The 25967-nt window shown below is 34.7% G+C and overlaps 5 protein-coding genes across 6 annotated transcripts; 2 read left to right on the top strand and 3 right to left on the bottom strand.

The window, feature by feature from the left end:
- Nucleotides 1-100: 100 nt before the first annotated feature.
- Nucleotides 101-1815, bottom strand: LOC123680982. The gene is made up of 6 exons (XM_045619128.1): nt 1364-1815; nt 1118-1251; nt 873-1001; nt 725-780; nt 461-668; nt 101-410 (listed from the first exon to the last, which is right to left on the bottom strand). The coding sequence occupies exons 1-6, from the start codon at nt 1428-1430 to the stop codon at nt 213-215; spliced, it is 792 nt and encodes a 263-aa protein (XP_045475084.1). The 5' UTR covers nt 1431-1815; the 3' UTR covers nt 101-212.
- Nucleotides 1816-2106: 291 nt separating this feature from the next.
- On the top strand, nt 2107-4122 carry LOC123680981. Of its 2 annotated transcripts, XM_045619127.1 has the most exons (6): nt 2113-2281; nt 2338-2476; nt 2628-2919; nt 2972-3071; nt 3140-3295; nt 3398-4122. In XM_045619127.1, exons 3-6 carry the CDS (start codon nt 2854-2856, stop codon nt 3778-3780), a joined length of 705 nt encoding a protein of 234 aa, XP_045475083.1. In that variant the 5' UTR covers nt 2113-2281; nt 2338-2476; nt 2628-2853; the 3' UTR covers nt 3781-4122. The 2 variants fall into 2 exon arrangements, with proteins under 2 accessions (XP_045475082.1, XP_045475083.1); XM_045619126.1 differs by having other exon boundaries at nt 2107-2281; nt 2338-2919.
- A 922-nt stretch (nt 4123-5044) lies between these two features.
- Nucleotides 5045-22980, bottom strand: LOC123680977 (eIF-2-alpha kinase activator GCN1). Its single transcript, XM_045619122.1, has 34 exons — nt 22861-22980; nt 22670-22772; nt 22416-22611; nt 22175-22361; nt 21961-22116; nt 21641-21899; nt 21402-21580; nt 20838-21041; nt 20455-20764; nt 20133-20374; nt 19467-19757; nt 19207-19385; nt 18937-19147; nt 18184-18471; nt 17759-18110; nt 17101-17380; nt 16822-17026; nt 16538-16771; nt 16262-16456; nt 15946-16192; nt 15654-15890; nt 15415-15594; nt 14932-15221; nt 14567-14876; nt 14226-14400; nt 12850-13142; nt 12428-12789; nt 12097-12339; nt 11769-12038; nt 11364-11711; nt 8140-8333; nt 7811-8028; nt 7505-7752; nt 5045-5590 (listed from the first exon to the last, which is right to left on the bottom strand). The coding sequence occupies exons 1-34, from the start codon at nt 22873-22875 to the stop codon at nt 5240-5242; spliced, it is 8052 nt and encodes a 2683-aa protein (XP_045475078.1). The 5' UTR covers nt 22876-22980; the 3' UTR covers nt 5045-5239.
- Nucleotides 22981-23074: 94 nt separating this feature from the next.
- On the bottom strand, nt 23075-23933 carry LOC123680978. Its single transcript, XM_045619123.1, has 4 exons — nt 23840-23933; nt 23628-23789; nt 23415-23570; nt 23075-23332 (listed from the first exon to the last, which is right to left on the bottom strand). The coding sequence occupies exons 1-4, from the start codon at nt 23906-23908 to the stop codon at nt 23159-23161; spliced, it is 561 nt and encodes a 186-aa protein (XP_045475079.1). The 5' UTR covers nt 23909-23933; the 3' UTR covers nt 23075-23158.
- An 867-nt stretch (nt 23934-24800) lies between these two features.
- Nucleotides 24801-25614, top strand: LOC123680976 (60S ribosomal protein L19-like). The gene has a single exon (XM_045619121.1). The coding sequence runs from the start codon at nt 24862-24864 to the stop codon at nt 25447-25449; it is 588 nt and encodes a 195-aa protein (XP_045475077.1). The 5' UTR covers nt 24801-24861; the 3' UTR covers nt 25450-25614.
- Nucleotides 25615-25967: the final 353 nt, after the last annotated feature.

The following is a 25967-nucleotide window of genomic DNA, read 5'->3' as shown; positions in this document are numbered from 1 at the left end:
TTTGATAAATACTGACAAATTCAACCAATCTCAAAATTCTTAGAAAGTCCTATCTTCGCATCCACCATAATATAACATAAAAAATCAAAACCAACATCTCGCATATATTTCGTTTAATCAAATTAACATAAATACAAATTTAAATAGAATTAAGCAAATATGTAGAATATCGTTGAATTATTTCAGTCTGCAAGTTATAACAAATATATTTTTCAATAACCTGGACAAATATTATCTTCCTTTCCTTGAAGATCAGTAGAAGCAGCTTCTATCAAATTTTCTTCGTACTGACCATCTCTATTCACTTTTTCTGGAGCCTTGAAGGCATGACGTCGAATAAAATCAAGTACAATATCAGGTTCTACCTTGGATATTTCCAAACGGACACCCCAAGCTACCAAAACCAAGGGCTAGAATATTCAAATCTTGAAAATCTTCTTTATAAAAAAAAGTAACTTACATGTTCTGGTTCCAACTCGTTCAATGCTGTTATAACGTACTGGTACAAACATCTTTTGAGTATCGTTTTTAGAACATTCACTTCGTTGTGATCTGCGCATGGATGATACAGCATTACAATAGACCCATGTTCTAAACTGTGGACCCACCTTTGCTTAGGTAAAAATGAATATTCTCCATATTTAGGCCAAAGTGGTCTATGATCTCCACTAAAAGTTAAAACAGAAATCAAAGGTAAGCAAAAATTATAATCAGATGTACTTACAAAGTAGGAATAATCTGATTATATATTATAGATTCGTTCATGCATCGATGCCATGGCTACAAAAAAATATTATTTTATTAATAATAGTTATTTTTCCATGAGAATAATAGAGATGATGTTCGTATTCAATATTTTTATTGGTACTCACCACGAATGCTTTTGGAATGTGGTCCTTCTTCAAAATTGGAAACATTTTTGGATTAGGAAGGTAAAGCGATCTATCATTTAGACATGTATAGCTTTGGGGCCCTAAATCTCCATCAAATCCTTCTGGGTCCTTGAAATTAAACGCCATTAATACGAGTTGTTGAGGCGGAAATTCATTTATTAATTCAAATATATTTTTATATTCCTTTGAAAATATCTCTGTTACAATATGAAATATTATATTACCTGACCCCAGTCGCATTTAGCATTCTTCACACCCATTGGAATTCTTCCATGATGATCTTTCTCGTATTTTCCATCAATCGAATTTCCTTCGATTGGATTGGGATCAGGAAATACTTTGCCTTTCCATTCAGGTTCTAAAATAGTGTGAAGGTTAAGGTAACAATATAAACAAAAATTGAAAAAATCTAGGATAGCATTCAAGATTGTTAATTCATAAAGACATGAATATTTAGTTAGATATATTACCGAGAACACTCGAAACTGTTAGGGTTCCAAAGACAGTAAAAGCAATAATTGAAGTAAAAAAAAACATTTTGTTCCTTGAATCGACACAATTGTCGATTCAGCTTATGCTTTTCAGAAGCAATTTGCAATCGAGTGCAGTTTATATGTTCCACATCATTAGAATTGCTGATAGGGGTATTATAACTGATAAGTTTTTCTTTCCGTTCTACCTTCTACCTAAACTAGGTATGGAAAGGTTAAGTTTTCAAGGAATAAGCTTGTTCGTTTTAAAAAAAAAGTGCATAGGCACTTTATTCATGGAATGTTGAATTCGATATTAACTTTTGGTTATATTGACTTAGAACTTTCGAAAATTGAAATTGAAGATGGATTATTTATGGAAAAACAATAATATTCCTCCTTAAGTCCTTTGCTGCATCATTAAGACAGGATATTGAAAAAATAATCGTAAAACGAAAATAATACCACAGATTATTAGTCTGTGATAATACCATGAAATTCATTTTAAAAGTTTTGTTATTTAATTTTTTCATTGCAAAATATGAAGAGTATATCAAATTTCATGGCACATTGATAATTTCAATGATTGTGATGACAACTTAGTGATAACATTCTACGATAACATTACTTTATTATTTTTTAAAATATTTCTCAATTTTTCTTTTGGCGCTTTTAGCAGACTCACAATAAATTGAATTATTTTTGAATTTTCAATTCCTCAGAAGTTTGTATTAAAAAGAAAACATTATCTATGACCCAACGGGAAAGGTCATAAACTTGTATTACAAAATACAAATCTCTCAATAATTGAATAATTATAAATAGAGGAAAATTTTGAATTTTTAAGGAAATGTTTTATTCTTATATCTATATTGAATTTTATGAACTTATAAATTGAATATGAAATTGGACGAGAAGGTAATGTTAACTTTCGTCATTCAAAGTTGAACCAGATCTTTAAAATCCATTTTCAGGTAGTCCTCTGTTTTTTTATAATCGTTACTCTAACTGATGTTACCAATGCTAGAGAAGAATGGATAGATCCCCACGACTTGAACATAAAAATTAAATCTAGATTAAAAACAGATGACGAGGATCGAAAATTTTGTGATTGTAATAACAAATTTTCTAAAGATCAAAGCACTTCTCACTTGAAAAAACTTATAACTATGATAACCAGTATGACCCATTTTGATAGGAATTCAGATATTTATAAGGGTGTTATTGATATTCAATTAAATATAGATGATTATGATTTTTTAAGGAATTTGGTAACTACCGATCTACATGATGTTCATGTTTTGAGCAAACTGAGCACAGTACTGGATAAATCACTTGTAAAGAGTATTTATAGTACATACTTTTTTACAATTGGGGAATACTTATATTTGGCATTAAATGATGGAAATACACTTTTGTTGTTGGGATTAATAGTTTTGCTTTTTATTTTATGGCGAATACAACCTCAAAACTATGAATTGAAAACATTAATGAAGCTCTTTTTTCCTCTGGTGTACTTTTCTGACTTTGTCTTGAGATATAAAGCCAAGCTAGAGGTGAGATTGATGCCTTAGATTCAAACAAAAATTACTATTGATCATTTTATAGATAGTGGAAATAGACAAATTTATTGAGTTTGAAAACTATAAAGTTTGTGATCCTGATAATTTAGGCTGGTTTGATTGGATATACGATAAATTCACAGGATGTGAGTATTAATGATTTAAAAATATACATACATAAGAATATTATTAATTAATTTCCTTGTTGTTACAGATTGCAAAGACAACAAAAGAGATTATCTTATGTCTCAGCGCTCTTCGTTTCATTTCTTCACTCCATTGAGTGTCATCAGTGACCAGTTTGATGTTATTATAAATGTCCTGAAACATTTGGGCACTGGGTTTGGATCTTTCATGTGGTCGCTAATGTGTGAGTTTAGCTAAAAAGTTGATAATCCTTAATTTTAGCAGGGAAAAATTATATATGCTTACATGAATTAATGAATTTCCTAGTGAAACAAATTTTTTTCAGCTGAAATGCCATGGTATATGAAACCTGTTGCTGGAATATTCAGTTTTGTCTTAGTGATAATCATATTGCTGATGTTTGGTTCTTATACCCTTGATGTATACCCAAAGTTCAATCTTTTTCATTTGTTTCACTTTGAAGTAAGTAAGAAACCTCACATAGGAAATAACCAATCTCAACAAGATTGCATATCTGGGGAGAATTTAAAAACGTTGATAGCTAATAATCGAGATAGGCCAATTACTATAGTTACAGGACCCATCGCACAAAAAAAGACTTCAGTTTGTAAATTCAGAACAAAACCTAAATTTATACCAACAAAAAAGATATCCAAGGCTATAGTTGCAAGCAATGATGAAAAACATGACATGAAAGAACAGAAATAACTGCATGACCACATATTTTACTTGATTCAAGTAGAATTTTTTCAGAAATTCAGTTTGAATCAGAAAAATATTAGCTAATAATTTAATTATATTGTAAATAACAGAATACGCTTTAACATTCCGTATAGCAACTAATTTAATTTGGCTGTAATTCTTATCTTAATTTTTTTTTAAATTTTATATTTACCTTTAATCTGAATCATTGAGAGATTTGTTATTGTTATTCTGAAAGATATAATGTGATTATATTTATAACTATTTAAATTCTGCTCATATAAGTTGCAAATGTTGTAGATTTTTATTTTATTTTTATAATTCTAATAAAATAATTGTTAAAATTGATTTTTGTATGTTATTTATAATTTTCGTGAGATCTTAAATGTACAGGGTGGACAAATAAGCGAGGTAAGCGGCTATATCTCAGGATCCACTCATCCTAGAGACTTGGGGTAGAAATTTTTGCATTGGAAAATGTTGGCAGAACTGTTTTCTGTATCATAAATACGCTCTATTAATGATGACGTCACACACCGCCATTTTAGTTCTCCTGTCAGTGTTCGGAATCCAAACAAACAAATTGTCATTCAAATTAGTACGTTGTCGTTGAAGAAATTGGCTTATTTTGATAAATAAGGTTATTTAAGGAACGATTTTACTATTAATTGATAGACAGAAATTACGAGATTAATGCCAGTGAGTTCCAACTTGAAGTTCAACTAATAAACACGGCTTTTTACAAAATCTGGGGAATGATACAGGATTCAAACTTACTGGTATTAACCTCGTTCCTTCTGTCTATCAATTAATACTGAAATCGTTCCTCAAATACTCTTATTTATCAAAATAAGCCAATTCCTTCAACGACACCTTACTAATATGAATGACAATTTATTTGTTTGGATTCCGAATACTGACAGGAGAACCAAAAATGGCGGTGTGTAACGTCACACTAATAGAGCGTATTAGACAGATAATAGATAAATCTGTGACAGGAGTGTTGGTTGGCAGAACTGATTTCTTTAAGGCAAATTGATGAATTGACAGATAAAGCCGTGGCGGAAAGTTCGGACTACCAACATATAAAAATGAAATAAAACCATAAAATCTATGTGAAATCCAGTAATTTTTTTCTATAGGGTATGGCAGAATGAACTGATTCGACAAAGAATTAAAGAAAAATATTCTATTTGTCATTTATTTTCATCAATTTAATCTCAGTACTTTTTTGCCATACTAGCAAAATGTCATTAAATAATTTTCAAAGTACATGTAACAAAAACTTTATTCTCACAATAAAATGATGTAATCCAGAAACAGAATTAATTCCAAGATATATATCAACTAAATATAACATCATATAATACAAATCATAACACGGATTTCTACTAGACGACATCGGAAATATGAATATATGATGAATTAGTTCTTGCATCTGAATATGAAGAAGGTACCCAAATGATCAAGTCAGTAGTGTTTCATCTAGTTCCTCTTCCTTTCCTTCGGGCTGTAGAGCAACTTTCTTAAGAACTCTGACCACAACATCATTCAGCGACTCTCTTGCACCCTCGTCCAATACTTTCATGCACTTCGTTTGAACACCTGTTCCCTCTCTCAGTCTCAAAATAGCAATTAGGGCTATCTCGGAATTGGCCTTTACATACATATTTTTTTCCTTGGTTCCCATCACCAAAGTTGGAAGCACGTGTTTGAGTAGGTCATCCGTCCATGTTTCAGTTGGCACGTTCTTAGCGAGGAACATGCAAACTCTGGCGAAATGCTGTTTCACTTCGTTTTCACCCCTATTTGTAATCTGAAACGGGAAAAATAGAAATTATATTTATGGCTCAGCCATTTTTAGGTTAAGTAGAAAGTGGAACAAAATTGTTGTTCCCACAGCTGCGCTACATACTAATAATTTGAGAATGTTTAAGAAAGAGCTAAGGTCGATTGTTAATCGTTATTTCTAATGAAAATCCATTTTTCTGATGCTAAATTTGTGTGTTCTTATATTTGCAAGAAACTGTTTTTCATTTCATATTGCTGTATTTGTGTTATTAAATTTGTTAGTACTGGAATTTTTCTTTTTGTATAATTTTGTGAAAAGGATCTTTGATATAATCATTGGATAAATAAATAATTTGAAATGATGCTCTCATTCTCAGATTGTAAGATAAATAGGATACTAACTAACAAAAAATACAAAAAGTGCTACCCCAACTAGATTTACTGCTAACGGTAACACCTTAATCTTCTTATGAATGGTTTTCCATCCAATAAGAAGTTTTATTTTGATATAAAAAATAAAGTCTATACAGGGTGATTCACCGGGATGGCCTATTAGACGTTTAAGGAAAACTAATTATAATTTTGTGCTGAAAATTTGCATATTGTGGTTTGAGACAATGGTCTTTCTCCCTAAAATATTTTCAGATCCTCACAACTTCCGGTTATACCGGAAACAGACTATTACTTCCTTATTTCAAATGGCACACCCAGTATTTTATTGCATCATTAGATAGCTTTTTTGATGACAATTTCGGAAATATGCCATACTTTGGGTAAAAACTCAACAATTTATTCAAATACGTAGTATTATGTTTGCGGTTTGGACCAAAAATGTACAGGGTGTTTATAAGAAGATCATGAACTTGGACAACTCAAATTCATCAAAACTCAAGGTTTTCAAATTAGAACCTATATTTTTTATCATTTCAATCGATTCTACGTACAAAAATAGTGGGGGTTACTTAAGCAAACCCTAAACCTAAAATGAACAGGTACTTTCAGAGTTATTGAGGAGGAACTTCAAATGAGGAAAAACCGCAATTTATAACTGTGTGGAGTAGTCTGTGACTTCCGGAAAACAAAGAAAGAAACTAAAATTCAACGTTTAAATAACTAAATTCGACATTTCAAGAATTTTAATGAATTATTCGTAATTGAAAATACTATTGGTTAAGGGATTTCTTAACAATCCCAACGAAAAATTAATTATAATTCATGAAATGCAAAATTTAGTTATCCAAACATCGAATTTTATTTTCTTTCTGTATTTTCCGGAAGTCACAGACTACTTCACACAGTGAGGAATTGCGGTTTTTCCTCATTTAAAGTTCTTCCTCAATAACTCTTTAAGTATTCTTTTCCGGTATAGGGTTTACTTAAGTAACCCCCACTATTTTTGTATGTAGAATCGACTGAAATAATGAAAAATATAGGTTCTAATTTGAAAAACTTGTGTTTTGATGAATTTGATTTGTCCAAGTTCATGATCTTCTTATGAACATCCTATACATGTTTGGTTCAAACCGCAAACAGTCTCATAATACTACGTATTCGCAGAATCGAAAAAGCAAAAAATTATTTTGAAAAAAGCTATTGCTGCCGAAAAATTCAAAAAAATGCGAGTACTTATCGCCACAATTTTTTCACAAGAATCCCATTAACTCATGAACCGTTGAGTTTTCACCCAAGGTATGGCATATTGCCGAAATTGTCGTCAAAAAAACTATCTAATGATGCAATAATATACTGGGTGTGCCATTTGAAATAAGGAAGTAGTAGTCTGTTTCCGGTATAACATCTAATAGGCCATCCCCGTGAATCACCCTGTATTTAAAGCGAAATCAATGGATGTGTATTTCATCGCAAAAAGGAAGGTGTGCTATTAATTATGGCAAAGATATCAGCCAAACGGCCGCCACGGCAACGATAAGGTACTCACCCTAACTAACGCAGAAAGAAGATTCTGCGGCACAGCCAAATTATTCTGTACTAGATACTTGAAAAGATAGCCGCAAGTTCTTATTGCCACCATAACAACTTGGGTCTCTTTATGAACTAGACAATAAAGTAACTGTGCTATTATTTCAGATTGGTAAGTCTCCCATAATTTAGCAGCCGATTCCTTGATTATAACGGACAAAACCAAAGCTGCAGTGTGTCCATCGATCGGAGAAGATCTGTCCTCACCTGGAGTGAAAAATTTCCAAGATTAATCATGTATCGACCTTTTATATCTTCAACTTACATAAAATTTCTTGCGTCAATATCTGATTCAGGTCTTCGGGGTTGAGCCACTGGCACAATACTCCAAGACAACCAGCCGCACATAGTCTCGAGACCTCATCGTTCTTCCAAAAATGATCTAGTTGCCTCAGTGTCGCCAACATTTGTTTTTTAATGGGATCGGCCAGTTTGTCACCGCCATTGGATATTACACCTCTCATTGCACTCAGTGCCGTTTCCCTAAAACGATGAAAATTGATTCGTTTGATTCGTTTTTGTATCTGCCGATCATTTGACAGATTTTTCGAATTCTCTCAAATTATTCATTAGTTAGAAGGAAGTATGCCATACCTTATAGCTGGATCCTCTGTTCTCTGAACAAGGTTGTGAATTTCGGTGAAAACAGGATCAGGTCTGAGATGTATCTTGATCAAATGGCTCAAAGCGGCCGAAGCCTTCATCCTGACCATTCTTGTGGAATCACTTAATGCTTTAATAAAAGTGGTTTGTAACTGAGGCAAGAACTGTTTCATGAGTATTCCCACCTGGAAATTGAAATGAACAAAGTCTGTAATAATTGATCGTTTATAATTGTTCTAATAGTTGAAATTAGTTGAAACCTCGGAGTAATAAACGTAGATAGAGGGAGAATATGTCATTTTCAGTGAGCAAATTTTGTCCCCAACATGAACTATCAAATTTGACAAAGCGCGCGGAAATGAAGACATATCAGTGTTACGATATTTCACTCAATTCGCGAGTTTCTCCATAAAGAACGCACTTCTTATATGCCATAGAGAATCAACGTTTCATATTGACTCAAAATATATTGAAATAAATACCTAAATATATCAGAAATTCAGAAAACGAACTTCAAGCGCGCCAAACGACATGAAACAACCGATGACACTAGAAGAGCAAAAGTAGCCAAACCTTGGATTTTAGTAGATAGATACAGAAAATAATAAATATTCTGCTTATTATAAATTCGATAATTAGGAAAAATATCGGATTCCAAATATTGAAATTTGCGTATTTAATCGGGAATAACTCAAATAAATATATTTCATTCAATATATCTATTGAAAGTGTAATTTTCTTGGGTTTAGAGCACATTAAAATTCAAATCTATACATTTTATTCAGTGAAATCAACATATGTTTCGGCGTAAAATAAGCCTTTTTCAAGATTGTATATTATTACAGTTGGACATCAACATCTAAAATATAATAAAAATTGGTTATTATTCATTTTTTTTCCTTATGTCTATGCTCACTTACTAGTCTAGCAATATTCCTTTAATAAAAACTTTACAAGTACTTTAATGTCAAATAAAAATTGATTTGTTTTATTCTTGACCACGTAGTTCTCCAATATATCACCTGAATTGCCATCTATGTTTATCTATCTATATTAATAAATATATTATTGAAGTTTTCATTTCATTTTGATTTTGTTTTGCAAGTGTAGTCACAGATGTCTCTCTATATTATTGCAGGATGTTATGGTAAATTTTTGCTAAATTTTTCAGGTCGGTTCTGTCGTTTATAGAGTTTTTTTCCTTTTGAATGTGAATCATTTCCAGAAAAGTACTAATTTTGCTGTTGGTTTTTTTGTGTAAGATTTCATAATTGTTGAAGTCGAACCCATGGTTAGTTGTTAATTCGTGTTTCTTTAAGGCTGTAGAATTTTTTACATATTTGTGGCCAAAAATATGTAATAATAATAATATATTCGTCTCTGATAAACAGATTCATAGCAACAATTACAAATACTAAGCGTAACTTGAGTTAAGTTTTTAATTTTCTGTTTTTAGTATCTGAAATTTACTTTTCTTCTTCTTTACTTCATAATGTGTACTCAACTTATTCATATACATATATATGTTTTTTTTTTAAATAATAAGTTTATCATACGAATAATAATTATTTTTTTTTATTTATTGATTTAATTTTATCTTTTTAGATGATGTAGATTCATATCAGAATTATGCTATTGTTATTATAATTTTTTATTTTTTTTTATTTTAATTTTTTTTTTTCGGCAATACTATGAATTTATATTTGTCTGTCGTTGACTTATGTCGAAGTTTCATTCCACCAAAGTTTTCTTTTGGGGATGATTCCTTTATGCCACCAACGTTTTCTTTTGAGGGTGACTTCTTTTTAGTCAAAAATTGATTTTTGTGTTTTGCCAAATGTGGTGTCAATATTTTTTTCACACGTTTTCCTTCATTAATGGTCGATGGTCCAGGAGCCAAATTTACCGGTTTGTATCCAGTTTCCACCAGCGTTTGATTACTATTCCTAATTGTAGGAGTACCTGGTGCACTATTTACTTTATTTTGTTCCTTGGAACACTCCAAATCCTCTAAATTCAATCAAAGTCTTACTTCCGATGCAGATATACAATTCTTTACCTCTCTAGTTTCTATTAAAAGTTGTTCCAAAGTGACCTTTTTTATATCTTGGTTTGTCATCATATAATCTTATAGCAATAATAAAAATATTTCGCTATTATATTTGAGGGAAGAGAAAACGAGGGACACACGCTTCACTCCACTGAGACCGAACAGGGAGACTTTAGTTAAAACAAAGACAGGAAGGTCTAGGTCACCCAAGGCAAAAACAGAGGAACCGAAAACACAGGAGTACAGTTTTTGAAATCTTGTAGTGTATGGAATGCCTAATCTTAACTACACCGGCAGATGCCGCTAAACATGCGACCTGCCAATTTCAAATTCAGAAAGTAAATTTAAATATGCTGATAGAAATCATCACTGAAAATTCAAATCCTTCAATAATTATAAACTTCAGAAAGAATAAACCCTTTAAAAACCATAGTTCAGCCTTGAACTATGTGATATTGAACTTGAAAATTCCTCAGAGAGCACTGTTTGATATCTTTATCACTCGCTTATCTCTAATAAATATTAGCAGAGGAAATGCAACGGGGCATCATACATTTCAACGTATGATACAAGAGAACAGATAAAAACCTCAGCAAAAATATACATTCATAATGAGATAGTAAAATTGTGGATTTGAAAATATAACACAATCCGACAACGTAATCCAACCAAGTCGGGGGACACGTAAAAATTGTGTATACTTCCTCTATTTATGTTTATTATTCTATGATTCGAATAAACAAACAAAAAAGTAATATAAATCCCAAAAAAAAATTCTTCCACAAGTTCAAAATACAAAAACGAGTCACGAAGTGGCAAGTTTTTGAATAAACTTGTGTTAGAATGAGCTTTCTATTCAATTAATATACTTTTTTTTAATTCAATGAATTTTTATCGACATTAATGGGCATCATATAGTGATTTTTGCATTGCAAAATGTTGGTTTTTCATCGTCACAAATTTGACAGATGAAAGATAAATCCGTGACAGGAGAGTTCCGAATACCAACATAAAATAATAAAATATAACCATAAAATCTGTGTGAATCTGAGATGTTCCTGGCCGATTATGTTCTACAAGTTATGGCAGAATAAACAGATTTGCCGCAAAATTAGAGAAAAGATAAATTTAATCTCATCAAATCATGAAATTGCGATATACGTACCTTGGACAACAACACAGCCAGCGTGTCGAGCACAGCAATCTTGATGTTGGGTGTGAAACGGTCTCCCAAAATCCTGATCAGAGGTCCGGTTATGGCGATCACATTCTGTTGCAGAGCGGTGCTGCTGGTCACCCTTATGACCTCTCCCAAAGTCAGGGTGGCCAATTCCTTCTCGTCGTTGTCCCCGTTCAAAATGGCCTCTCTGAATATGGGCAAGATGGGAGAAATACCCTTGGCCAGGCAAAAACCTGGAAGAACATCCGACGTGCCTTTAAGATCAGACATAGCGTAACGAACTGCTAGACGCACATCCTGAACGTAGGTGGCGAGCTGTTTGGAGTCGAGGTTCTGAAAAAAAAAAACGAGGTTAAGCCTATTGATCTCTCATTTGTGCCAACATTATACCTTTGTGATCGCGCTTAAGGCCTCGAACGCCATCTTCAGTACTTCTTGATTATTATCGGTGCATAGGAGGATCAGTCCTCTCAACAATTGAGGCACATGCATTTGGTATTGAGCCTTAGAATTGGCGCAAAAGGCGCACAATAAGGTAGCTGCAGCTATCCTGTTGTTGGGGTCTTCGTTTTTGGTATTTTCCAACATGGTGTCTATTACGATTCTCACTCCGGATTCGTCGACAATGGACAAAACGACCGCAGTACAATATTCCATTTGCTGAAAAAAAATTTAGCGTAAAAGAGGACTATTTCAAGATAAAGTAAACCAAGAGTACCTGAGCTTCCTCAGGAGTTCCTTTAGACGAAGAGAGAGCGACCTGCAGAGCCGGTAGGATCCTGGGTAGATACTTATTCAAGGACTCTCCCGCTACTGAGGCCAAAATCGACAAGGCCTTGGTATTTGCGGGTGGTGCAGTCAGTTGAGGGACCAAATAAGGCAAGACCACCCTTGATTTGATAGCCATCACCTGCCTCAAACCATCCAGGGTGCATTCTACTACCTCCGGATCATCATCGTTCTGAAAACAAGAAATGACAGGAGTAAAACAATGCCAGACTTACTTTTATTGCCATAACCTAGAAAGATGCGTCAATATCCAAACTTACCAGTTGGTTCAACATTGTCGGAAGTATGTCGTCTAGAGCTCTAGTGCCTACAGTAGAATGTAGGGAGTCAAACGTCCTAGCAGCAGCTTCTCTAACTTCAGGAAGGGGATCGCAAAGCGCCTTCCTTACGGTTGGCACCAGAGAGTTGACGAAGGTCAACACCATATCCCTGGATGTGGAAAACATGATTTCGGACAAACCGATACAGACACCCTGTCTCTGATCGGGCCGTTCCGATTGCAAACCCCTCTCCAATATGGGTATAATCTCTGGTAGAACCCTTTCCCCAAGTTTCCTAACCAAGTCACCGAGCGTCCTGGCTGCTACTTGACGTTTGTCAAAGCTATCGCTGGCTAGACAACCTGAAGAAACGAAGTTAATGTTAATATTTTATCGTTCAAAGGTATCAACTTTGATCTTACCTAACAATAAACCGAACAAGGTTGGTAGTATTTCCCTCAACGTTCTAGGAGTGTTGGTAACCACTACCTTCCAGACGTGCAGCGCCGCCTGGCGTACCATCAGCGCAACGTCTGATCTACCCATGTAAAGACCAGCTAACACTCTGTTTCGCCTCTCCTCCCCTAAAGAATTGATGATGGCGTAGTGCGATTGTTCTGTTCCGAAATTGTCATCTTCGCTAGCTGTTTCTGTGCTCATCTTTCCGGTGACACCGGAAATACGGTAGAGGAGATCGCCCAACAGTTGGACGGAGCTGCATAGAAATATTATTATTACACAACATGGAAATTGTATAGGGTGTTTTTTTTCGAGGTATATAACTTTAAGTTGGCATTACTGTTCAAGATGGAGACCGATTCAACAGCTGTTAAGTGATATATTCTCAGTTTGGTTTGGCAATTCATCACGCCTGAACAACGCTTGCAAATAGTGCAAAATGAGATTGCCGTTGTTCCCGATTTTCATAAGCGAATTTTGTTTAGCGATGAAGCGCACTTCTGGTTGAATGGCTACGTCAACAAACAAAACTGCCGCATTTGGAGTGAAGCTAATCCTCAAGTGTATGTCGAAACACCGTTACATCCAGAAAATCTGACTGTTTGGTGCGCTTTATGGGCTGGTGGAATCATTGGTCCGTACTTCTTCAAAAACGATGATGGCCAGAACGTTACAGGCAATGGTGATCGGTATAGAGCCATGATTACTAACTTTTTCATCCCTGAATTGAACAACCATGATGTCCAGGAGCTGTGGTTCCAACAAGACGGCGCAACATGTCACGCAGCTCGTGCCACAATCGATTTATTGAAAGACACGTTTGGTGACCGCCTAATTTCACGTTTTGGACCTGTGAATTGGCCTCCAAGATCTTGTGATTTAACACCGCTAGACTACTTTCTGTGGGGCTATGTAAAGTCATTGGTCTATGCGGATAAGCCACAAACCCTTGACCATTTGGAAGACAACATTCGCCGTGTTATTGCCGATATACGGCCACAAATGTTGAAAAAAGTCATCGAAAATTGGACGTCCAGAAATCTTATTTAAAATGTAATGCCACAAGATTAACTTGTGGATAAATAAAATTCACGTCAATCGAATAATCCATCGTTGTTTTATTGCAATTTAAAGTTCTATAGCTCTAAAAAAACCACCCTTTACATCATGATAAAAGTATTTGATTAAATTTGACAGAATCCAAGGAATTGCTATTTTTAAGCCTATTGTTGAACATTTTACAAACCCCTAAGACATTGTTATGAGTAATTTTTTAATTAATTATTTCTGTCAAAAGATTCAGCCAAAAAAAAATCTCCTTGTATAAACAAAAACTCACCTGTATCGGATTCTCCAATTTTCATCGAACAATCCTTTCTCCAGTTCAGGCAGCAAAAGTAAAATGGCCGAATCCGCATATAAGGTAACTATCCTTTGACCAGCCTTCAGTGCTGTTTCTCTTACATATTCATTCTCATCGGCCAAAGCCTTCAAAATCGGTGTGATGATTTGACCTATTGACATCGAATCATTAGTTATCACTTCCAGATGTTCAAGTAAACTCTATATCACAATTAACATCAAAAATATTACATATTCTATAAGAAATATTGTCAACCGTCAAATTTTCAGGTTATGTAAGGTTAGGCAAGATTGACCTTATGGTAAATTTCTACTCACCGATATAAGGTGTGAACTCGCTTGTGAACACAACTGGCATATAAATGAACATCATGATGTATCCATCCTTAACATGCGGTGCTATATCGCTACGTTCCGCTGTGCTTATTATCTCGGGCATGAGCTTATGCAACTTCTCGACTCCTAAGCCTCCAACGACCTCCGACAGACCTTGAGCAGCTCCTGACCTATCTACGGAACTGGACTCGGATGTTAAGGTCTGCATCAACCAGGGCAGGAGATCTTCGAAGCTACTTTCGCCCATCCCTCTCACCATGGCTCCCAAAGCTCTGGCGCTCACGCTCCTAACCTAAAATGCACCAAAAATAAACCCAACTCAGGCACACACCTCCAAGACAGTTTACCTCTGGTACAGGGTCTAGCAGAGAGGTCTTCAAGCCAGGTATGATTGTAGGTAAGTAAGGCATGAGATCCTTCTGGTCCGTAAGTGAGTACATGTTACCGATGATCTGTGCCGCCATCTTACGGGTTTCAGTAGAGCGATCCATGAAGGCCCTTTGTACCACTGGCATTATGAGTGCCAGCGATGGAGCGTCGATGAAATGGACAAACTGGGTGTCCAAAAGGGTTTGGAGACATGCCGATGTTTTGTTCGAAGGGTCTTGAAGGGCCTTCAGAAGTACAGGTACAATTGCTGCGATAAAAACAAGAATTTATTGCTTCTTATAACAAATTTTTTTGAATAAACACTGAACCAGAGCTACTGAAAGGATCGTTTCAAATTAGAAATAGAAAACTTAGGTCCTTCAGTGTCCATTTGAACATTACCGAAAAAATACCGAAAGAAGCAAAAAGTAGAGTTGCAACATGAAGAGTTGAGTGCTCACCTTGAATTTCTGGATTACGAATAACGGAACCGATGACCTTGAGTGCATCAGCTCCTGCCTCTTGTACCTTCATGTGCGAATCGCTCAGGACCTCTATCAACTTTGGTACTATACTCGGTAAACAGGATGACAGCTGTTTGGGGGCACAGTAGGCCATAGCTCCTAGTAGTTCCACCGAACCTAATGATGGCACACCAACGTTAAAAGACGGAATATTCAAAACAAGATGTTGACTTTACCTGTTTTAGTCCTCCAAGAATCTTCATTAAGTGCTTCTAGAAGAGAAGGTAAGATGAGCTTGACTCCATGACCGGAAAGTTTACTCATTATAACTTTGGCCGTATCGTCTGCAGCTGTACGCACATGCTGACTAGAATCCCCGAAACATTGCAGTAAATGGGGTAACACGTGAACGATGTAAGGCTCGAACAGCTTTCCAAGCATCTGGAAGAGCATCTCGAAAGCGAACAGGGCACCTAAAAATTTCATAAGTGAATAAAACGCTCGACTTGGAATCTTGAAAAGGACAACCTTCTCTGAATTTGTAATTTTTCTTGTCTTGGATAGCGTCCGTCAGTTTGGTCATTATATCCTGCTGTTTCAAAGCCAAAATGCCCATTCCTTTTATCATGCCGGCCAAACCGTAAGCAGCACCCTTCCTCTCTCCGTACTTATCACCTTTCAGCAATTGATGAAGAAGTTTGTTGACTATTCCAGGGGCTTCTTCTTTCACTGAAGAGCACAGGTGGGGCAAACATTTGGCTACCGCTTCTTGAACCTAACAGAAGCGTCGAGAAGTTTGGTTAGGTGAGGTTAGTTCTCGTGTTAGGTTAGAAAATGTACTCACAGTTTGTGAAGGCGTGTTCAGGGCTTGGACCAACCTCGTAACGATAGGTTTGATTCTGTTGTCATCCTCGTCTAAATGACGAGCAAGAGAGCCCATCAATATAACGACAGCCTGTTTCACTGCGTCGAAATGGGCCTGTTTCGAAGAGGTGCCCATGAATTTATCAAAAACTGGCCACAGTGTTCCCACAGTTTCCTGCAAGTTATAATAGTTATTTATAAATGAATAATACATTATATTCTTCCACAACAACAAGTTTACAACGATTTTCATTACCTTTCCATGCAGGTCTACCAACTTCAGAGCTGCGTTCAACATTTCTATCCTTACAGTTTCGTTTCTATCCCTCAGCGAAGAGTTAACGAAGAACTCAATAATATCTCCTATTTGCAAAGGGGTTATAAGAGGTGCTATCTCATTTATAGCCAAGGCAACACCGCGCCTAGGTTGCCAAGTATCGATGGCAGGTTCGATTTCTCTACCGAATTCGTCTAATATAGGGGGAATCATCTGAAATAAAACGGCTTAATACTTTTTCATCAAAAATCTTCAAGTATTACTTCTAATTTGTCCTGGTACATTTTGAGTAGGGCTGTAAGGGTTTGTTGAACTTGCCTCCTATTCATTTCTAGGAGAGCCGCAAGTGCTTTGGCTGCAGCCGCTTGAACAGGCTGCACGCTAAGTTCTACGTCGACTAAAAGTTCATCGGATAACTCAGTAGGGAAATTCATTTCTCCAAGGTTCCACAGCTCATCGGCTAAAACACTGAATTTTTGTTTTAAGAATTTTAGTCGAACAGGAAACAATATTCAAAGAAAAATACGATAATATTAATTTACCAGTTTTCCTTCATTTCGTCAAATTTGGCGATCCACACCCTCTTGTTCAATTTAAGAGCATACGATGAATCTGATTCGAACGTTGGTAGACAGTCGATGAGAATTGTCAAAGCTCTAAGCGCAGCATCTCTGACAACAGGCTCAGGTCTTTGCAGGGCTTCTAAGAGAACGTCGATTTCCGCTTTGGAGGCTTCTGAACAGTCTTCTTTGCCACTTAAACATTTAGCTACATCGAGCAGACAAGCCTCAGCTTGAGATTGGACTCTCCCGGAAGTTTGATCTGAAATTTGCCTATTCAACAATCTGTGCTACAAATAAAAAGATTACATAGTAGGACAACAACTTTCATCCAAAAGTTTATTTATATAAAGCTACCAGACCATTACAGATTTGAAAAGATGGGATATTCAACAAATAGCGAGATACTGTGACCATCCCCACTTTGCCATTGAAAGAGAATACCCATTTAATCAATATCGTATCACGCAGATGTATTGATTGTAGCACTGTTTCACTGGACCATGAATTTTCTCTGGAATATCATTTAATATCCAATCTTTCCAAATGTATTTATCAAACCTCTATAATATCGATATAGGGACGTCGTTCTACTATGTAATTTTAATACAATGGTAATAGAATAGAAAAAACAACTCACTAATAATATGGATGAGTAGTTCGAACATTTGACCACTGGGCAAATATCTAGGATGATAGACATCCTTCGAACACTGCCTATTCTTACTCAAACTACCGTTGGAGGCATCTCTGGGCATGGAATAATCAGTCGCAACTTTATCGCCTAAACCTCCACGCAACTTGGAATGTTCCGTTATAATCTGTATACCCGTAAATAGAAATTCTTCGTGTTTATTGGCATAATCAGATAGAAAACTACTCCTCAAGAACGGGAATGTATAGCAGAAGGCGGGGGCACTAAATAAAGTAAGTTTATTGTCTTCGCTCCTTCTTTTCACCGTCTTCTCGTAGATCAGATTCATAGTCCTCAACTGAAACATTTATAATTTCAAATCACGATTTGCCGTTGTTGTATAAGTTTTCATTTTGAAAAAAATCACTAACCATAGCCTTATTGAGATCTTCTTCTTCCCAGTTGGCGTCAAGGTCACACTGCGGCTTCAATAACCTCAAAGTGATGAAAGCGATTATTTCGGCTGAAGTGTCGGCTTGAGAAAACACAACACATCGAAGATCTGTGAACAGCTTGGATAAATAAGGGGCTGCCAGAGGGCTCTGTAGACCTTTGATAAGAACAGGCAACAGATCTTTGAGGTACAGAGATACCTCTGTGGGATTACCCATTGAAGCTGCTTTAATCATCGATACCGAGTTAATAACAATGGCATTTACCTAGGAAGAATTAATGTTAGTGTTGGATTTTGTATGATGGCAAAGGGCTAGCTCCACAATCTTTGCATAAAGGCTCCTTTTGGTGAAAACCGTTTTATCAGAACGTAGTCTTTAAGGGGAGTTTTTAAGTGGCTCCAGTTTCATAAACATAATTAGGCCGTCTTTTAGAGAAAGCTTCCTTTTATTTGTAACTGTCAAATTTCCTAGGGGTGGCTATTCTGAGAAGTAGGGATTTATTGCTGGCATTTGATAATATTTGAGAGGAACTGAAATTTTGTTGACAAAAAAAAATTGGTATAATATTCTGTGTATAAACGAGGTCACTATTCGGACTTTATGATAAGGGACACTTCAAGCGTTCTTTAACCTTAAAATTGATTCATCGAACACGTTTCATTTGTAAAGGAGTCTTTCCACGGAAAAGGAGACTTTACTTTCGATTATGAAACAGGTCTTACTAATTACCTCTGATAATCTTGACCTTATAGCTTGCTCTTTAGCTTTTTGATTATTAATGGCTTCCAATTGTTTTTGAGTATATTTGGGAGCTTGCAATTTACCAGCTTTCCTCTTTTTCTCTTCGAGTTCACGTCTCAGTTGTAGCTCTTCCAACTGCTCTTTATAACTGTAAGCTTTACTTTCTCTCTTCATATTCATCTCTTTATTGGAATCATCCCTAAAGTAAAGTTTCAACGAATAAGAATGGGGCCTGAACTTAGCGACGATATTACTTACCCTGGTATCACACTTTTATCGTAAAGTTCACCTTCTGGAGTGAGAAAAGTGAAATAATCATCTTTACTCATTTGACAAATTCTCGGATCTTGCAAATTGTTTATTACAGTTTCTATTAAAGGTGGTAAAATCTTTTCCGGACTGATTTGTACTATACTCGCAAGAGCAAATTGTTTGGCCTTGAAAATACGAAGATTTAAAATCAAAGGATGTCTTTTTCTAAACAGAGAACTAATTCAAATTATCGGTTAATTACTTACAGAAGATGTGTGATAATTTTCTATGAGATCACTCTTGAATTGTGCAATGTATTTAACAACCAAATCCTTGGGTTGGATTCCTAAATGCTTAACGATTTTCAACCATAATCCTGGAGCTGCCGCTGAGACTACCGGATGGTGACAAGGTAAAATTGCATCCAATGCTAGCAATTCCTTGTGTTCAACGGACAACTTGGTTGACGAACATAAGGTGGAAATACATTCGACTAAGGCATGAGGTGAAATATCTGTAGAATCAGTCTGGTCTTTCAGTCTCCTTTCTATAGTGCTCTAAAAAACGCATATGATGTCAGAGGAAATCTAAAAGTGCATCAATAAGAGCGCAAAATTTGAATTGCGTGACATTTTGATTGTCATTGTGACATTTTGACTGTCATTGTGACATTATGGCTGTCATTGTGACATTATGGCTGTCATTGTGACATTATGGCTGTCATTGTGACATTTTGGTTATATTATGACAGACCAATATATATATTATACGAGCTGTTATACCACCATATATAGAAAGAAAATGTTTGAAAATTAAGTCTCCATTCACAAATACCTACGTTATAACCATGTGTTATGGAACCTTTCACTCATGCACCCTTATTGATACACCCTTTATGTATTCAAAACTGTGGAAAACACTTTAACACTTACTTTAACTGCTGGAGAGTCCAAAAACACTGTAAATTCATGGAACAAAGCTCTAGCTAATGAGGAACCTCTATTGTCATCGTTAACCATACTTTTCAAAATCGGAAAACAGGTTCTTCTCACTTGGGATGAACCAGAAGTCACGCAAAATATAACAGCTTTGTACAAAGGTGAAGTTTTGGCTCCAAGTTTGTCCGGATAATTTAGCAAAAGTTTTTCGCAGAGTTCCATAACAAGGACCAAACCTACAATTGAAGAATCAAAATGAGAAATCGAATCAAGCAAATTTGGAAGAATATAAATGCCAAAAAAAGATTTATTTTACCATCTGGTGATGCACTGGACAAAAATTTCTCAGACACGAAGACCTGCTTATCCATATCGAGAACAATGTGCCACATGTTATGAAAACCATTCTCCTTATCGTTACTGAGACTGACGACTTTCAAGAGGACACACACAGCACACAATCCTTCGGTTACAGATTGTGCATTAGACGATTGGTTGACAGCGTTCTCTACAGATTTCAGAATTACGGGAATCAACTCTTTAGAAGGCAAGAATTTGCTCCTCAATATCAGCTTCAGGTAACTCGTTCTTACTAAGGGTGTTGCAGTTTTGACAGTCATTCCCTTCTAAAAACATAAAATAACGAAAATCCAATAACGATTTTGGACTTGGGATGTATTGAAATTTCAAATAATTTACCTTGATAGTCTCAATCAATTTTTTGGGAAGTTCTGCTTCTAATTTTGAGGTCCACAAGGACAGCATCTCCAAACAGTGACAAAGAGATTTTTCTGCCACCTCGAGAGACAAGACCTTAATGAATAAGTCAATAACTTTGGGGATTAACGCTTGCATGGTGTCTTTGTCTAACTTAGTATGGCAAATACTAAGTTTGCCAGCTCCCTGCAAGAAAAATATCATAGAAATTTCCAAAATAATAAAGCATTAACATGAACTTTATCAATTTTGTTTTCATGTAATTTTTTTACACATTTTTGTTACTAAATTAACTTAAAAATCGAAAGATATTGTTATCAGATCAGAATAACTTATTATATTATTATTAGCTAAATTAAAATTTCACAAAATAATTATTTTCAAATTTCTCAACGATACGATCCTAACAAAAATGATTGAACAAAATTTTGCATGAAGATACTTCCTAATATTTCGCAACTGACTTTTAAATTTTAGCCACACTTTGTTCTTTTGGAACAAGTGATCAAAAATATCAATTTTATCGATTTATTTCAATATACTGACCTCCAAAACGCTGATCTTGTGATCGACTACCGTCAACTTCCCTTGTGAGCCGTCAAGTACAGAGAAAATCTTCACAATCAGACTTTCAATAGCACTAGCCTGTGTGATTCCTAGAGCAAGGGCTTGTAATGCATTTGCAGCATCGTCTCTTGCCTGATCGTTTTTGGAATACAAATTTGCTGAAAAAATAGTTCACTCTCAAAAATTTCTGTTATTCTTTTTCTCATCTTGTTATTTACCAATTATGCTTTCTCCAATACCCATAGCATGAGCACTCAAGTCTAGTTTAACACTTGCATTTCTTATGATCATCGGCATACATTCGATTAATACTTCTGGATTTCTCAACATAGCTTTCAGAATAGCAGGTAGTAAAGATTTTTTGAAATGTTCTTCAGTGACAGAGAAAAAGATAGGACTACAAGCTGATATCAATTCTACTGAAGGTTTATTTTTACAACTGATGAAATTCTTAATATAGGAATCCAAAACATTTTCCTGTAAAATTTAAAAAGGTACATTATTTAATACTCTGGAAAATTGCAATGATATTACTCACCACATAGTTTTCAAAAAGAGAAGTGTTTTTTATTAAGGATAATCTCTTAGCAATAGCAGCCGAGAAAACTACGATAGAAGGAGACTGCTCTAAGTTTTTCATGGTTTCTAAATACAGTTTTTCACAGTCTGGTATTTTTTCGAACGCAGAGTTTAACTAAAATAAAATAAGTTATGAAAGGTCAATTGGAGAATGTCGACTTAAATTCTCTCACCAAATTAAAGGCTTTTGTGGATCTCTTCGCATTGTTACCAGCTTCAACATTAGAATATAAAATAGACTGTATTTCCACAATTTGTGGGATATGTTCCAAAAGCACAACATCATTCTGTTTCCAACCATGTGTAAGTAATATGCAAGACCAATGGAGAGCATACAATCCAGTCTGGCATGTGTTCGAACTAGAATAGGAAAGAATGTAGAGATAGGAAAACAAAGTCATTTATAATTATTACGTTACTACTAGATTCTTGTGCAGCTTGGCTATATCTAGTAATATTCCACATAATCCCTTAATTGCATTATCTGGATGATGTTCAATTAAAGAAAAGATTAAATTTCTTACAAGTTGCTGAGATGAACTATCCCTGTATCTTGGTAAAGTCAACTGAATAACTTTACAAATTCCTCTTACTATATTAGCGCTGACGCCTAAAATAAATTTGAAATGTTATCAATATTTCAAATGGAAGAAATGGAATTGTATTACCAGGCATAGGCAGCACATAAATTACATCTTCAACGACCTCTTTACGTTCTTTTAAACTTGCAGTTTGCACCCTATAAGGAAGATCCTTCAATGCTTTTGATAGCTGAAAGGAAACCCAATTTTTTAAACATTACAGAATTTCCGCTTTTCATATGGAAGAGCCAATTTCATCGGCATTTATATATAATTACCCTTTTATCTCCCATATTTTCATTACAAATTTATCACCATGCACAACAAACAGGGTAGCATTATTAAGGTTAGAGATTTTTTTGGCAGTTGTCAGTTCTCGTTCACAGATCCAAAAATTACTGTCAATGGCTTCTTTTCTCTTTGCCATTTTTTACAAACAGATTTTCATGGGAAAAACTAAATTTTGAAGCAGGTTTATCCAAACACAAAATAGATGAATCGTTTATTTCAAGATTAAGATACAGTTATTTATAACTTCATTGGTTTAATTATAATTTCCTTTAAAATTTATTGAATTCAAAATTTCATAAGTTTTTCAACCTTAGCATACCAGTGTATAAGAAATAAAGGATATGTGATTGTTGTATTTTGGTAATAAATATCTATTACAATCTTGTAGCTTCCATAAGGGAGAAATGTCGGAAAATTCGAAGAATCAGCAATGAAATCATTGACATAATAAGTGACCCCCTGCAATTTTTAAATGAAAATTATGATCATACGCATAATCGAATATATTTGTATAAATGAGATAACTTTTGTTGTTCTTTACCTTTTTCAATGTGCATACATCAAGATTTCCATATTTCGAAATCATATCTTTCATTCCAAATGCATTTTTCTGCCAGTTCTCACATAAGTTACTAGTTAGAGATGTGCCACTGTGTTTGTATTCCATTCCATGCAACCTATCAACGCTCACTTTGGACTAAAATATAAATTTATAAATTTCTATCTCCTGAAAGTTGAAAAAAAATGGATCTACCATAATTTTCCTATCTACAATATCAATTGCCATTTTAATACTGAAAGTAACAGATATTTGTGTAGTGTTGATTTTTTTCACAATTAACTTAATGTCTTCTTCCACTGCATCTTTCTGATAAAACACAAGCTCAGCTTTTTCATGCATAAGCCTATATGCTTGCTAAAAACAAAATTATTAAAAAAATATTCTTCGTTCTTCAACATACTTACTTCTGAACATATATTTTGTACCAAAAATGATGAAATTATCAAGAATGAAAGAACAAAAGCAATATTCATTATTGTGTAATTTCACTACTGATACTTGATTGAATACAAAAATAAAAAATTAAATTTTTTCGATGTATTTGTATATTAGGGTATTGTTTGAATGTATAGATTTTATCATTCGAATAGGATATAGGAATTAATTTGGGTTGGATAACGAAGCATGTATAATGATCAATTAAAGATGTGTTTTCAATGATCATTAATTTATCTGTGTGAACATAATTATATCCCTTATTTAATGCTGAAAAAAATGAAGCATATCACTCAAATATAAACCCAGCTATTAACTGTTTTATGAATGGAATTTTTTTCCTTTCATCATTGGAAGATAGAAATGAACATTGTCGTTTTCTTAAAAATTTATTGCTCCCTGTTTGTAAATAAAAAAACACGAATATTCGCAGTTTCAACTATCGTTGAGAGAATTACGAATTTCACCAACAATTGAATATAAAATGATGATTTCAGCATAAATAGTATCTAAAAAACTCATAAGTTAACAGATTACTCGTTTCCTAACTTTGTAATTTATCCGCTAGGGTGAGTATCTATTTTGGGATTATTCAATACTACAATTTTTAATTAAAAATTTGTATTCTCAGTTGCGCCCAAGTGAAAAAAAAATCGTTATTGACAAAAAAGAATGTAGTTTCCTAAAAATGTATAAAAAAAGGTGTGTGTGCAAGTAGATGAAAAACACCTTTGAAACGGATATACTAGATCATCAATTTTATTTAAAAATTGTAAATCTTCATTATTAGATATGAATTCATCAAATTAAAGCGTTAATAAAGGAATTAAATTAGAAATTTTTTAAAATCTTTTTTGAGCTTTTACTTCTTTCGGTTGGCAATGTAATATTAGTCTATGACTAAGACAGACCACAGTGACATATTTCAACCTCTCTTTCTTTTGCGTCGGCTGCCATACTTGAGTGTGATTCAGTGCGTGTATCTCTGAAAATGAGTTCGTTGAAACTGCAAAAGAGGTTAGCCGCCTCAGTATTGAGATGTGGAAAGAAGAAAGTCTGGTTGGACCCCAACGAAATTAGCGAATTGTCGAATGCTAATTCCAGGCAGAACATAAGGACCCTGATCAAGGATGGTTTCATCATCAAAAAACCTGTTGCAGTTCATTCTAGAGCACGTGCACGCAAAAATGCATTGGCTCGTGCTAAAGGCAGACATTGTGGTTTTGGTAAGAGGAAAGGTACCGCCAATGCTAGAATGCCAGTCAAGAAGCTGTGGACCGAAAGGATGAGGGTATTGAGAAGATTTTTGAAAAAATACAGAGAACAAAAAAAAATCGATAACCATTTATACCACACTCTGTACATGAAGGTTAAGGGTAATGTTTTCAAGAACAAGAGAGTCCTCAAGGAATACATCCACAAAAAGAAGGCAGAGAAGACCCGTGCCAAACAATTGGAAGACCAAGGTATTGCCCGAAGACTCAAGGTCAAGGAAGCCCGTAAACGACGTGAAGAGAGGATTCAACTGAAGAAAGCTGCAGTTGTTATCAAAGACAAAGAAGAACCTAAAGAAGTTTGATTAGAGAAGTCAATAAAGAATGAGAATTGAGCCGTTGTTTCAATTATATATATAGGTCTGTAGTTTTATTTAAGGATACAATGTTTCCATCATATTTTGCAGTACAAAATGTACAAATGTATAAACATACAACTGTTCAATATATCATTTTTTACACTTCCTAAATATTTTTTTTAATTTTACCCCTAGTCTGAAGTTTCCAAACAAAATCGTCTAACTATGAATTTTAGCTCAACTTGACATAACTCATGATTAGTGCAATACCAAGTCCACTGTGAACTCTGAATAATTTTTATTCAATTAGTTTGAAATCCTTTTGGTTCCTTTGAAATGAGTAAATTAAATTAACTCTTATCAGATGTGCTGAAGAATGTCTTCATAATCATAAGTTATTCTGAATTTATTAATTCTTTAAATACTGGATACTAGAATTCTATTTGTTTTTGAGAATAGATAACAGTATTGAATTTTCTCATCTGTTATAATGGTCCAAAATTTATATTTCTGAGGGAATAGAG

The sequence above is a fragment of the Harmonia axyridis genome, chromosome 5 (assembly GCF_914767665.1).
Source record: "Harmonia axyridis chromosome 5, icHarAxyr1.1, whole genome shotgun sequence".
Lineage (NCBI taxonomy): Eukaryota > Metazoa > Arthropoda > Insecta > Coleoptera > Coccinellidae > Harmonia > Harmonia axyridis.
This window is presented reverse-complemented; position numbering and strand designations above follow the sequence as displayed.